General features: G+C 44.1%; 1 protein-coding gene across 1 annotated transcript in view; it reads left to right on the top strand.

The window, feature by feature from the left end:
- LOC115074010 (serine/threonine-protein kinase 17A-like) overlaps nucleotides 1–12,093 on the top strand; it is a 70,220-nt gene extending 58,127 nt beyond the window's left edge. Inside the window, exons 3-7 of the mRNA XM_029573076.1 lie at nucleotides 4,693–4,837; nucleotides 5,532–5,658; nucleotides 6,620–6,668; nucleotides 7,814–7,993; nucleotides 10,305–12,093. Of these exons, the coding sequence (XP_029428936.1) occupies nucleotides 4,693–4,837; nucleotides 5,532–5,658; nucleotides 6,620–6,668; nucleotides 7,814–7,993; nucleotides 10,305–10,575 (772 nt within the window). The 3' untranslated portion in view covers nucleotides 10,576–12,093. The remainder of the gene's footprint in view (nucleotides 1–4,692; nucleotides 4,838–5,531; nucleotides 5,659–6,619; nucleotides 6,669–7,813; nucleotides 7,994–10,304) is intronic.
- The last annotated feature ends 733 nt before the right edge of the window (nucleotides 12,094–12,826 follow it).

The raw sequence follows: 12,826 nt of genomic DNA, 5'->3' as shown, positions 1-12,826 counted from the left end.
TCTGCACTGTACTTCAGGCCCTAATTCTTACTCCCATGGACTACTGTAACTCCGTTTTTCTTGGTCTTCCTGAAAGCACTCTACGTGCTTCACAGATAGTAGTACAAAATTCAGTAGCTTGGATCCTGACCAGCAAATCCATTCGCAGGTACTTTATTCGTTGCACTGGTTGGTAGTGCAATGGAAAATTAAAATACAAGGTCATTATGTTAATACACAAACTGCAGAGCGAGGCTACCTCTCCATGGCCTAGTTCTCTATTGAGGGTCTATAAACCAACACGCACATTGAGGCCTGCACAACGTGGGCTCCTGGAAGTACTGACTCCTTGTCTCACTGGGCTGCTGGAGACACGTGAAAGAGCCTTCTTAATTGCAGGCCCCCCTTCCACTGGAATGATCTTCCAGACCCAATTTGGCTCTTCACTGATACACAGAGCTTCAAAAAGGATCTTATTCCAACAGGCTTTTCCATCAGCTTCCTGAGAACATTATGGCCAAACATCCTTCAGAGAAGACATCTTTCCGTTTAGGTATGGTTATGATTGTTTTACTGTATATATCTGTTTAATTTTTTTTGTTCTTGTTTACTTTTATTTATGTTTGAAATATTGTTCCCCGCCTTGGATGTCGGAAACATTTTTATTTTAAAAATGTCTAACCTGCATCAGTAAATAAATGAGGGGGAAGTGAGATGTGAGTGGATGCCTGGCTGCTGGATTAAGTCTGGGATTTGTAAGAACCAAAAAGGAAGACGACCAGGGATGGCTTGGCAGTGGTTGGAACAAGGTTGTGCTGGGGGGAGGAACGGGTGTTTGGCAATTGATGTGCCCATCTACCCAAAGTGGCAGAGAGTCAGTTAAGAGGACGACTTTGGTGGAGTGGATGGGCCAATTTGTCCTTCTCTACCACAGTCGACTAGTTTGCTATGTTATGTATGTAAAAATGAGACTTGTTTCTCCTGAGTGTCCTCGAGGTTCTGGTGACCTGCTCTTCTCTGGGTCTCTGATTTTTAAATCATGTTCCGACCGCTGACTTTTCTGCTAAAGATGTTTCTTCCCATTTTAAGTCGATCTGGCAATCTTCCCCCCCCCCCCCCCCCCCCCCACTCCCATGCCACGCCAGGTGAAAAGGCCGTCCTCTCTGGCTCAGTTATTGCCTGCGCCTGCCCAAGTTTCTGTTTGTTGAACTTGCTGTGCAGAAACAGTGAGGAGAAAGGCACAAGGTTTGTTATTATTTTCTCAAATGGCATTACAGATTTTCCAGTTAAAAACTGTCTTTCACTGTTTGCTTTGTTCCGTTTTGAAGTTCAATTCCTGCAGCCCTTGGCCTTCTTGTCCCACTGGTGGAGGCATTAAAGGAGAGCTTCCCCCATTTTGGGGCTGGGGGAGTTCCTCCGATTCCTTCCCCAGGCTCGGTAGTGGAGGGGAAGGAGTGAGGGTTCTGGCTGAGACCCTACATATTTTAGATTTGGTTTGGAGAGGGGAGGGGGGAAGAGTTCAGTGCTAAGGCTCTTGAGACTTAATTGCATAGTCCTGGGGCCACTCAATAATTTCTTGCTTCTGTATATTTACACAGAGAAGCATAATAAACTCCCAATATTTTCCCACAGGGTCCACTATAGGGTGCGGTGCTGCCCAAACATAACACTGTGTCAGTCGTATTGTTTGTGATGGGTGGGGAGGAAGGGTCTTTGGAGGTTTCTCTTCTCGTTTTGCCCCATTCCATGCACAGACTTGTAGTTCGGATCTTCCCACTTATTCTTCCTAAGAAAAGGCAGCACTACAAAATCACACATGCAACGGAGCAAACCCAGGACTGGATCTGTCTGTCTGGTTGACCTTGGGGTAAGGTGGCAAGCTTAGCTGGCACAGAGGGGCCACATCCCAGAGAGCTTTCTCTGGCTGCAGTAGGAACTCTCTTAACAATTAATATACTAGGAAAAGGTTTATTACACTAGAAGCTGATGAGAGACTCAGTCTGAAGTTAACTTCTCCTCTGGCGCCATGCAGACCCGAGCAGAACCCTTCAACATTCCTAGGGGGAATGAGTGGGCACTCTTCCAGCCAATCAAAGTGCTTGGAATCCAGCGGAACATTCCATCCTATTCTATGCTCCTCCTCCTAAATATTTAGGTCTTCCACGGTGAAGCCGTGAAAACGGCAACAAAGGATCTGTTTTGAGGCCAAGGTGTTTTATACCGTTCCCGGCTTTGTACAAACAAGGCAGTTGCTGGAGCTACAGGTTATATCCAGCAACCTTGTCAAGAGAGAGAGCAAAACACCACATTTCTCTTTAAAATAAATAAATATCAGCAGGGAAAAATATCACAGTCCAGCCAAAATATTTAGTAATATTGGCTTGGGCAAAGAGAAGGTAACTGTGTAACCCTTCTGAACAATGTCAGATGCTTTTAAGGTTTATAAACCCAAATCAGATAAAAAGTAAATGCTTCCAGATTAATCAAAATCTTTTTGGCAGGACTGATGATGATAAAATATTAGGCTTTCTTCTCCTATTTGCCCTGTAATTCTATTTACCTACGGTAGTAACCAAAAATGCCCTTATTTTATTTTTTAAACTCTGCTTTTACTAAATTGGGGGAAAAGTGGCACCTTATTTTAGGGAAAGTAGCATCAAGTTCTGAGCTGGTGTTTTTCTTCAACTTTCCCTAGGACCAAGGTAACTCTGCTTCTTTCAGGGGAGTCCACACAAGATCAAGCTTTGAAAAAAAAAAAAAAAATCGAAGTATTTTGTTTACAATGCCAGTCCCCACTTAGTGAGACCCTGTGAGTCCGGGTCCACTGAAATCCCTGGAGTTGCTGTGGGAGATGGGGCACAGAGGGAAGGTGGCACCTGAAACGCTGGCAGTCTTGGTTCGGTGGTGTCCAGAAAGGTTACAAACACTGGTGAATGCAGTCAATGGAGTCCCCACTGATACTTTGGTTGCCAAAGCTTTGGGATCTAGAAGAAAACGAGAGATGTGACTTTCTGTTCCCAGTGGGGAACCTTTTGTTTCCTGCCTCTGGTTGTTAGAAGTCGAATTCTTTGCATCGTAAAAGGGGATTAGCATTTCCAGTCTTTGCGCTGGCACGAGACAACTGCAAGAGAATGCCTTAAAGATGATTGCAGAAGGATTTGCAATAGTAAACTCTCTAACAGATACCGGGTGTGCACTGCAGCTTTGAGTGGGATTTTCTGAAATATTCTAGGACAGAGGGATGTGCAGATGCAAAGTTTTTTTTTGTTTTTTTTTTTCATTTTGGAGTCCTTTGCTTTCCTCATTTTCATTTAGTTTGTTAGTGTTTTTTACTTTGTTTGCAAAACCTGAGAAAACCTTAAACAAGGAAACCCCCCCCCCCCAAAAAAGGGGGCCTCCGGCAGCCCTGGTTGGGCTTTCCTGGGCCAAAAAAACTGCTCCAAGGCCAGGCTTGAGTCCCTCCCCTGTTTTAAATGTCGGGGCCAGGAAGCTCTCACTTACATCACAATAGCGCCAGCCACACTGGTGGCAGACGGTGCCATTTTTAAACTCTTGGGATCTGGGTGGAAGTAACTGAGCATTACTCCTTCCCTTTTGCCACCAGGATCTGGTAAGGGGAAAGTGTCTCAGCCCTGGCACCTTTTTCAACAGGGGGAGAAAGCTGCCTGCGACGTAGGCTAGACCCGGCCAGGGCTGACCATTTTTTAATAATTCCATGAACACACAAAAAAAAAAAACCCTGAACATTTTCAGAACAAAACGAAAATGGCTTCATTTTGTTGCATTTTTGGCATTCATTAGAAAACACAGCACATCTCTGGGGTATGGCTTTCTTTTCACCCGGGATCAGAATTAGCCAGGGGTTTTATCACACCAGCCACGCTCTGCTCCTCTGCAAGTCCCAATTCATAGCGTTAGTAATGAGGTTTCAGAGCTCACAAATAAATCCTTCTTCCCATTCCCCACCTCCTCAAGGGGTCTGACAGAGAAGATCAAAGCCTTCCAAGAAACCGCTATTCTGTGTTTAAGGGCAAAATGAAGGGAGCAGAGACTAGCCAACCACATGGCCCCGTGTGACCGCCCATGGCTACAGGTTACCAGTGTATGTAAATGAAGGGAGCAGAGACTAGCCAACCACATGGCTACAGGGTACCAGTGTATGTAAATGAAGGGAGCAGAGACTAGTCCTCTGTTTGCCCCAACCATGTATCTAAAACCGAGAGTAGCTTCACTGTCCTATGGGGGGGGGGGGGGAATCTGAGATGGGAGGGGGATAGGGAGTCATATAGTTTAAATAACTATTAAGAGACTACACTATGAGTTAGCCACATTTATGTTATGTGGGTGCATGGATATTTATCATGTTCATACTTTGCTGTTTGCTGTTATTCCACATGTATAATCAGTCACGCTATTGGTTGGAATGGTTTAATGTATAACATGTTGAGCTGCTTAAAAACTTTAAATAAAAAAAAAAAAAAAAAGAAGGTGGGAAAGGGTAATGAATAGGGCAATAAATAGCCACGTAGCTCCAAATGAAGGCTCATGACCCCAGATCACAGTGGAGGCTGGTTCTGAGTCAGCTGCAAGCCCAAAGAAACCAGAGAGAACTTGTAGGCCACAATTTAAAAAAAAAAAAAAAAAAAAAAAATTTTACTTGTCTGCTTATGGTAACCTGATTCCTGTTTTGTGTTTGTTTTTTTCCCCTCACAGCGCTGCAGGAGGCGAAATCTTCAACCAGTGTTTGGCCGACCACAGTGAAGCTTTCACCGAGAAGGATGTTGTTCGACTGATCAAGCAAATCCTGAGTGGGGTTGCTTACTTACATAGGAACAATGTCGTCCACCTAGACCTAAAGGTACGGGTGCCAATTCAGCACCTCAACAATGTATTCCGCATTTCTTCTTTTCCATGGCCTGCTCCTTCTCTACTGTGGCACATGCAGAAACGATAGGTTGTTTCCATCTGAGAGGAACTCGAGATGACTAGAGTTACCAGCTCTATAATTGTAACTTGAAATCTCTCCCTCTCCCTGCCCCTTCTTTTAAAAGGCTTCTTCTGGGCCAGATGGTTCCCAAATGCAATCCTTAAGAACCCAACTTTCCTCTCCCCATCTGCTTTTTAAGCTATCCATAAGAAATATACATGAGAGAATTTGCATAATTTAGGTTAATTTGCATATTTTGCTTACATTAAATATATTCACATTTAGTGTTTATAGAGACTGTGCTTGATACATCTGTCCCTAGCTTTTTCATAGCTGCACTAGAAGCCCATGCAAGGGGGAAATAAGATCATTAAAAATTATTTAAATTGTGATTGAATTGATTTCCTGCTCTGACTGACCAAGCCTGGGTCACCATCCATGAGCCTTTTCATAGATTGTGAGTAGCTGTTCCTTTTTTTGTGCTTAAAAATATTTCTGTTCTCTAGAAGCCATCACGGGCGCAGGCTTTTCCCCTTTCAGTTGCTAGAACTGTACAATAATGTTAGTTTTCTGAAACCTGGACAAAATGCTCATTTCCCGGGATCTACGCTTTTTTGTCTTTCAGCCTCAGAACATCCTCTTGACCAACAGCAATCCCCTGGGGGACATCCGGATTGTGGACTTTGGCCTGTCCAGGCGCATGGACGCTGTGAAGGAGGTCAGAGAAATACTGGGCACCCCCGAGTATGTGGGTGAGTGAGAGCTTCGCTTGCTTTGCGGTTCTGCTCGGCCTGCTCCTCTGCAGTAGTGCAGGATATTGGCGGGATAGCCGTCTCAGCCACGCAGGAAGGCAGGCACTTGATTCTTCTTAGGGTGTGATAGCGTTCATTCGACCAGCCTAAGAGTGAGATGCTGTACATAAGCAGTTGAGCCTTTTTCCCTTGGGATCCCTTTCCGTGTCAGAAAGACCCCATTAAAAGCTATAAAAACTACTTTCTGTCTTAGTGGATTATCATGATGTATGATTGGATTAGCACCAGCCAACATGAGGCACATTTATTTATTTCACAGAAGGAGTTGGTATAAGAAGTGGGACATAGAGGAGAGAGGAGCTCTGACTCGCAGACAGACATGTGATGGTCAGTGGTGGACATGTAACCAACTGGCTCTATTCCTCCCCCCTCCCCACCAACCTGGGCTGATCCAGTCCTGGTCTTGCCCCATAACATAACTGAACTCCCTAAAGCAAACAGGATTGCCTCTCCCTGCATACAGTGGAGCAAAATCAAGACTGGATGAATCTGCTCGGGGCAAATAAATGGAACCAGGTGGTAGCCCTAAGTGATGGTCCCCATTCCAGCAGAACAAGTGAGGGATTCCTCAGTTCCCACCACGCTGCCAGCTTAACCAGTACCGGATTTGCGTTCTGCTTCCTTCTCTAAGCACCTGTAATCCATCAGCTGTATAAATCTCTAAACTCAGAGCATGTCGCTCATGGACTGGAGTTGGTCAATAGCTCTGCCCCCAGAAATATCCCTGCATTTTACCATCCCCTGCCCCTGCTGTCCTCACCTCTTTTCCTTACCCTTCCATTGTACCCTAAAACCAAGAACTGGAGTGATTCAGTGGGATCCGGTACCTTTATTTTGTACTTAACCTTCCACTTGCAAAACTTCACTTGATTTAATTATCATAAACTTTCCTCTCTCTCAGCTCCTGAAATACTGAACTACGAACCGATCAGTACAGCGACAGATATGTGGTAAGTCATTATTTGTAGCTTACCGATCAGCTAATTGCGATAAATTTTATACAGTAGCATTGCCTATAAGGTTACAGATATAGTGGCAGATGCATTGTATAGGTTTCCAATGGAGGTGAATGCAGCAAAAACCGTATCCTGCATTCAGGAAAGCAATGGGACAAGTGCAGAGGGTTCCACGTGTCGCCAGGCATTTGCACTTTCCCAAGGGTACGGAGCCAGAATTTGAACTGTACGCACGTTTGACAGTCACGAATCTCAAACTCCACTCCCCTGTCCTAGAGGCACACTTAGCCAGTCTGGCACCGGATTCCAGCTCTGGTTCCGATTAAACGTCCAGCTCAAAGGGGCAGAAGGAAATTGTCAGGCGCAAAAAAAAAAAAGGCTTTTACTATTTTTCCCCAAACTTTCCTGCCTTGCATGCTATAATCGTTTGATGTAGAATCACAGAGGAACATTGGCATGTTTTTATCCCATGGACAAACCATCCTGGAATTCTTAACATTCCATTGTTAGCAGAAAAAAAAAAAATATGAACCAGGGCTGCCAGCGATCAGAGCATGCAGTGAGGAAAGCCCAAGGGGAACATAGGATAACAATTGGATTCCTTCATAATTGTGACCAAAAAAGGAAAGCCATGACCCAGCTGATGTCCCAACAGTCTGGTTCAGAAATCTGCCGCAGTTGAGGCTGGGTTCCACCTCTAACCCCCTACGCTCTCATTTGCAATTGATAAGATTGAAAAAAAAAATTCATCTACTCTCTGCTTTTCAGCTGTTAACTTAGTATTTCAATCATAAAAGTATGTCCCTGCTTCTCCTGTTCTGATATGTCAGGATAACATGATTCATGGTGGATCTGCCTGCAGCTGTGATTGAGTCAAAATGCTTCAGCCTTACAAAATCCACTGAATAGTGTGTGTGTCTTCTGCAAGGCTGAAGGTGGCTACAATCACAGTGGGTCAATCAGCTGCAGTAAGCTGTTACTGGGCAGCCCCTAGGTACTCAGTAATAACTTTAAAAAAAACTGCAATTTTCCAACTGCTGAGTGTAGAGTTGTTAATAATCGCCACAGTGAATTTTTGTTGTGCTGATTTCTTAACACCACAGAATCAGTGTTCTCATTTCTCTTTCTGCTCCCTTCAGGAGCATCGGGGTCTTGACCTACGTCATGCTGACAGGCGAATCCCCCTTTCTTGGAGACAACAAGCAGGAAACCTTCCTGAATATTTCACAGATGAACATTCAGTATTCCCAAGATGTGTTTGAGGGCATTACAGACTTGGCTATTGACTTCATCAAGGCTCTGCTCATCAAGAATCCAAGGTAGTATTGCCGCAGGGTCCGGGAAGGAGGCAGTAGTGATGAAACAGATCGAATACTCGGGGTCGGTGCTTCCGTTGGGCAAAGTAGACAATCGCCTAGAATGGCCAACATTTTCCAGCAGGCAAGAGGCCTGGAAAGATTCCGCCAGAGCCAATAACTCGAAAGGGGGAGGGGGGTGCAGTGCTGTAACCACTTCCACTGGTCGGAGGAAACACTGTGCTGGAGCTGATGGAGGGAGGTGAATGACCAAAGGTTCGCCCAGAGCACCAAATAACTCTTGCACTGGCCCTGCTATCACCGGGATAAACATCCGGCTAAATATACTTGCTTAAAGTTATCCGACTAACCACAGACCGATAACTTTCAATATAACCGGATATTCTTTTGAATATCGCCGGTGATGTATAAAGTTATTCAGCTTTGGTTAACCGTATAACTTTAGACTTAACCGGATATTTCCAAAAAGTTCCCTGCCTCCCTCCCACCCCAGTTGCAAAGGCCCTACAGGACTGAACTAGCCACCACCTCCTCTAAACGACCCATTTAATGTTTAAAAAAAAAAGCCAGGAGTCCCTCTCCCCCACCGGCCTCCAGATCTCCCCCCCCGTCCTGTACCTCCAATGGCAGGACTGTCACCAGAAGCGCTGGTCCCAGATCACGGTAGGAGGCTACTGCAATCCTGGAAAGCAACTTGAAATAAAGGTATGGGGCGGGGAATCTGGAGGCCGCGAAATTTAAATTTGAGGGATAAGGGGAAGTCAGGTGGGGAGGGGGACTCCTGGCATCAATTTATTTATTTTTTTTACATTAAATGGGCCATTTTGTGGGGAGTGGTGGCTAGTTCAGCCCTGTAGGGCCTTTGCACCTGGGGTGGGACGGAGGCAGAGGACAGGCCTCGATTTTTTTTTTTTTTCCAGGGAACCTGACAACGAGCTATATGTATATATATTTTTTAATATATCCAGTTAAGTCTAAAGTTATACGGCCACATGAGCAGCATAAGCAGAGTCAGCCGGCTAGAACTTAGCCAGAGAAATCACCCAATATCACAGCTAAGCCATTTAGACGGATAACTTTTCAGTTATCCGTCTAAATGGCTTTTGAATATCTACCCTTGCATTTTTTAAATAAAAAGTGTATAACTTTAAGCAAGTATATTTAGCCGGATGTTTATCCTGGTGAATATATGGGACAAGTTAATCTTAGCTGGATAACTTGTCCACTAAACAACCTACTGAATATGTGGAGTAATATATAAAGTCTGTTCTGTATACTATTGGAAGTCTATAATTGGACTGTACCAAATTCTCAATGGGAACAAGTTGGGTTGATGACAATGTACATATGGAGGCATTCCAGTTCTGCAAGTCAAAGTTGACCTGGGATAAACGTTGCGGATTCCTAAAGGCTTGATGTTACTAATGAAGAAAAGTGGTAACCTCTGCTAAATTTAGGTGTAACATTTCTGCATGGGAGTAACCTGTACAGAATGGCAGCTACTAATCTTAATAGAACTCATGGGGTAACCTGTATTGTTCCATGGTGAGACCACACCTTGAATACTGTGTACAATTCTGGTCACCACATCTCAAAAAAGATATGGTTGTGATGGAGAAGGTACAGAGAAGGGCGACCAAAATGATAAAGGGAATGGAACAGCTCCCCTATGAGGAAAGACTAAAGAGATTAGGGCTGTTCAGCTTGGAGAAGAGACGGTGAGGGGGGATATGATAGAGGTCTTTAAAATCATGAGCGGACTAGAACAGGTAAATGTGAATCTGTTATTTACTCTTTCGGATAATAGAAGGACTAGGGGGCACTCCATGAAGTTAGCATGTGGCATATTTAAAACTAATTGGAGAACGTTCTTTCACTCAACGCACAATTAAACTCTGGAATTTGTTGCCAGAGGATGTGGTTAATGCAGTTAATGTAGCTGGGTTTAAAAAAAGGATTGGATAAGTTCTTGGAGGAGAAGTCCATTACCTGCTATTAATTAGGTTGACTTAGAAAATAGCCACTGCTAATACTAGCATCAGTAACCTGGAATAGACTTAGTTTTTGGGAACTTGCCAGGTTCTTATGGCCTGGATTGGCCACTGTTGGAAACAGGATGCTGGGCTTGATGAACCCTTGGTCTGACCCAGTATGGCATGTTCTTATGAGCAGCAGTTACTACCAAAAGCCACTTGCTGGGCAGACTGGATAGACCATTTGGTCTTTATCTGCTGTCATTTCTATGTTACTATAACCTGAGCAGTTACAGGACATTTTACTTGCGTGTCACTAAAATTCTTCTTCCTTTCTCCAGGAAAAGGGCAAAAGCCGAACAGTGTCTCAAGCATCCTTGGCTCTCCTCCTGCCCTGAAATTCCAGAGCCCCTCAAGGAACCAGACCTCAGCCAGTCAGAGCATGAGCTGGGCACATCAGAGGATGATGGAGAACTGGTCCTCATGGCGTCCTACACCATGCACTGCCCATGCCGGCAACTGGAGAACATGGACAATCGAGAAAGTGATCTAAAAGTGGTCCGGAAGCAGTTCACAGCCCTGCAGGAGATTCAGCAGGAGATTGTGTGCTGAGCAAAACTGCAGAGGGCAATTTGGTACCTCCCAATCTCAGTCAAAAGTGGATCAGACTTTAGATTCTAAAAGCACTGTATCTCTGTCTTAAAGAGACAAGTGCCTAATTTGCTAAGGCTCCTCCATGCTTTGGGGGACTGTCAGACTTTGGCAAGGTTATGTCAGCAATACAGGGCCTGGATTTGGAGACCAGGAGTGTTACTACCAGGGTTTGGCCAAAGGTATTGGACCTCTTCAGGTAGTTGAAAAAGGCATGAGTGGGACTGCTCCAAAGACCTAAACTATAACAGCTTGTTATACAGACTGATGGTGTTTGGAAGATGGTCAAGGAAATACTAGGTGGCATTTCATGTACATGTAGAACCACCCCATCAGGTCTTTAAGAGCCAGTTTTTATTATTCTGTTCAGCAGAGGAGACACAAAATTCCATCCCATCGTCCACCCATCAATACTTCTATAACTTTTTGTTTTAAAGTAGCTTAAGTTGTATATGTGCAGAGATGCCGCTTGGGCTAAGGGCATGCAAGACGTGGCTTACATAAGAAAACCTAGAAGCTGCTGAAAGCAGAAATCCTCAAAAGGTTCTGATCACAGTTTAAGGGCAGCTCCAGCCACAGAAACATATTGTAACCATTAGTCTCTGGCTTTGATACTGTAGGCTTTTGGGTACATCAACAATTTTGCTAAAATGTTGAGTTTTGTTTGTTTTTTTATTTTATTTTCGTACTTGCAAAGTAATGCTATCAAAACTGGGTATGTCTTGAAAGAGAATTCACTTTTTCTGAGAGCCAGTTTGGTGAGAATAGTGGATTTCTCTCCTTGGCTGGAGCCATCATGATGACCTCTCCTTTCAGTGCATGGTTAGGGAGATCTGCTAAACCACTTCCATTTGTCATCACTCCCATCCCCTACAAAGTGGGCAGCCGCAGGGTGACAAGCCAAGAATGTGTAGGGTGCATAGGGGACTGAATATTTCAGTGAGCTTCTCTCGAGGCAGGGCGGAGAGAGAGGGGTCAGGACTCCCTGCTCCTCTCCCCAAATCAAGCCATGATATTTATAGAGTTAGGAAACTTAGGAATTGCTGGGTCAGGTTTCCTAGGCTGGTTTACAAGCCAGCACCAGGTCACAAAGAGCAGGCCAAGATGATCCTGTCCAGTTTGCCCAGATGCATTCTGGGATCTGTAGGACTTGATGAAGGAAGATATTAAAATTCTCCTCCGTGATAGAAACATCTCTAGCTCTGTAGAAACAGAAAAAGATTGGATTTGTAGAAGAGTCTTTTGCTTAAACAAGGAAATACTGTGCAATTACATTTCTACTCTAATAGACTAACTATATAGCAACAGCTAAAAAACCTTGGCTGGTACAGCAGTATAGCAGTTCCAATTGTTAATTTTCAGGGAGTTTTACAATCTTCCCTGATTCTAATATCCCTAAAAAAAAAAAAAAAAGTAGGGCACAACATCCTTTTACAATTGATGCCAAAAACATAAAGAGAGATTTTGTTTTAGAGCCACCATCTGTGCCATAGTTTTTTTTCAGGTCAGGTTGATCTAGTCCCGAGTTTCTTACTGTATGCAAGGAATGGCAAGGCTGCATCTTAGAAAAAGTGGAACTCCAAGTCCATGTGTGTACTAGGACAAAACCAGGACCCAGTCAGCCCTGTCTTGATCGGGGTGGGAGTGAGGGGCCAGAAGGGTTAAACAAAACCTGCCCGACCACTAGAAACACACTTAGACAAGGTTGCTGTGCACATCAAGATCTGCTTGGCTCACTTAGCCATCACCTTTGACCGTACGCACAAGAATAAAATGTGTCACTTTTTAGGTTAGGAGGAGGTGCCGTTTCAAAGTGACAAGCAGCAACAACTTCAAAAACAAACAAAGGAAGGGACTGTACTATACTACTGTATGAGAGAGTTGTTTTCTTAACTGACCCTGTTCATGTTGATGCTATGGAATATAGTGAAGTGCATTGCAGTGTTTCTGAGCTTTTCCGAAGGGAAGATTGATAATAGCGTTCCATGTTCTTCTGCTATAACATTATCATCCGAATTGAATCTGACTATATATATCGCTAATCAAGGGGCAGACTTGCAATCTTATGGGATTGTATCGAGGAATCCTGTGTTATCAGTTTTCTGTTCTCTTCCTGTGAAAATCCAAAGCCCCATGTCCAAGGAATTGAAAGGCTGGGTTTATCTATTTATTTATTTTTTGCCATATTTGATAATGTATGCATGAAAGAAGG

Source organism: Rhinatrema bivittatum, chromosome 12 (assembly GCF_901001135.1).
Source record: "Rhinatrema bivittatum chromosome 12, aRhiBiv1.1, whole genome shotgun sequence".
Classification (NCBI taxonomy): domain Eukaryota; kingdom Metazoa; phylum Chordata; class Amphibia; order Gymnophiona; family Rhinatrematidae; genus Rhinatrema; species Rhinatrema bivittatum.
The sequence above is the reverse complement of the archived record's forward strand: the minus strand, read 5'-3'. Positions and strand labels throughout refer to the sequence as shown.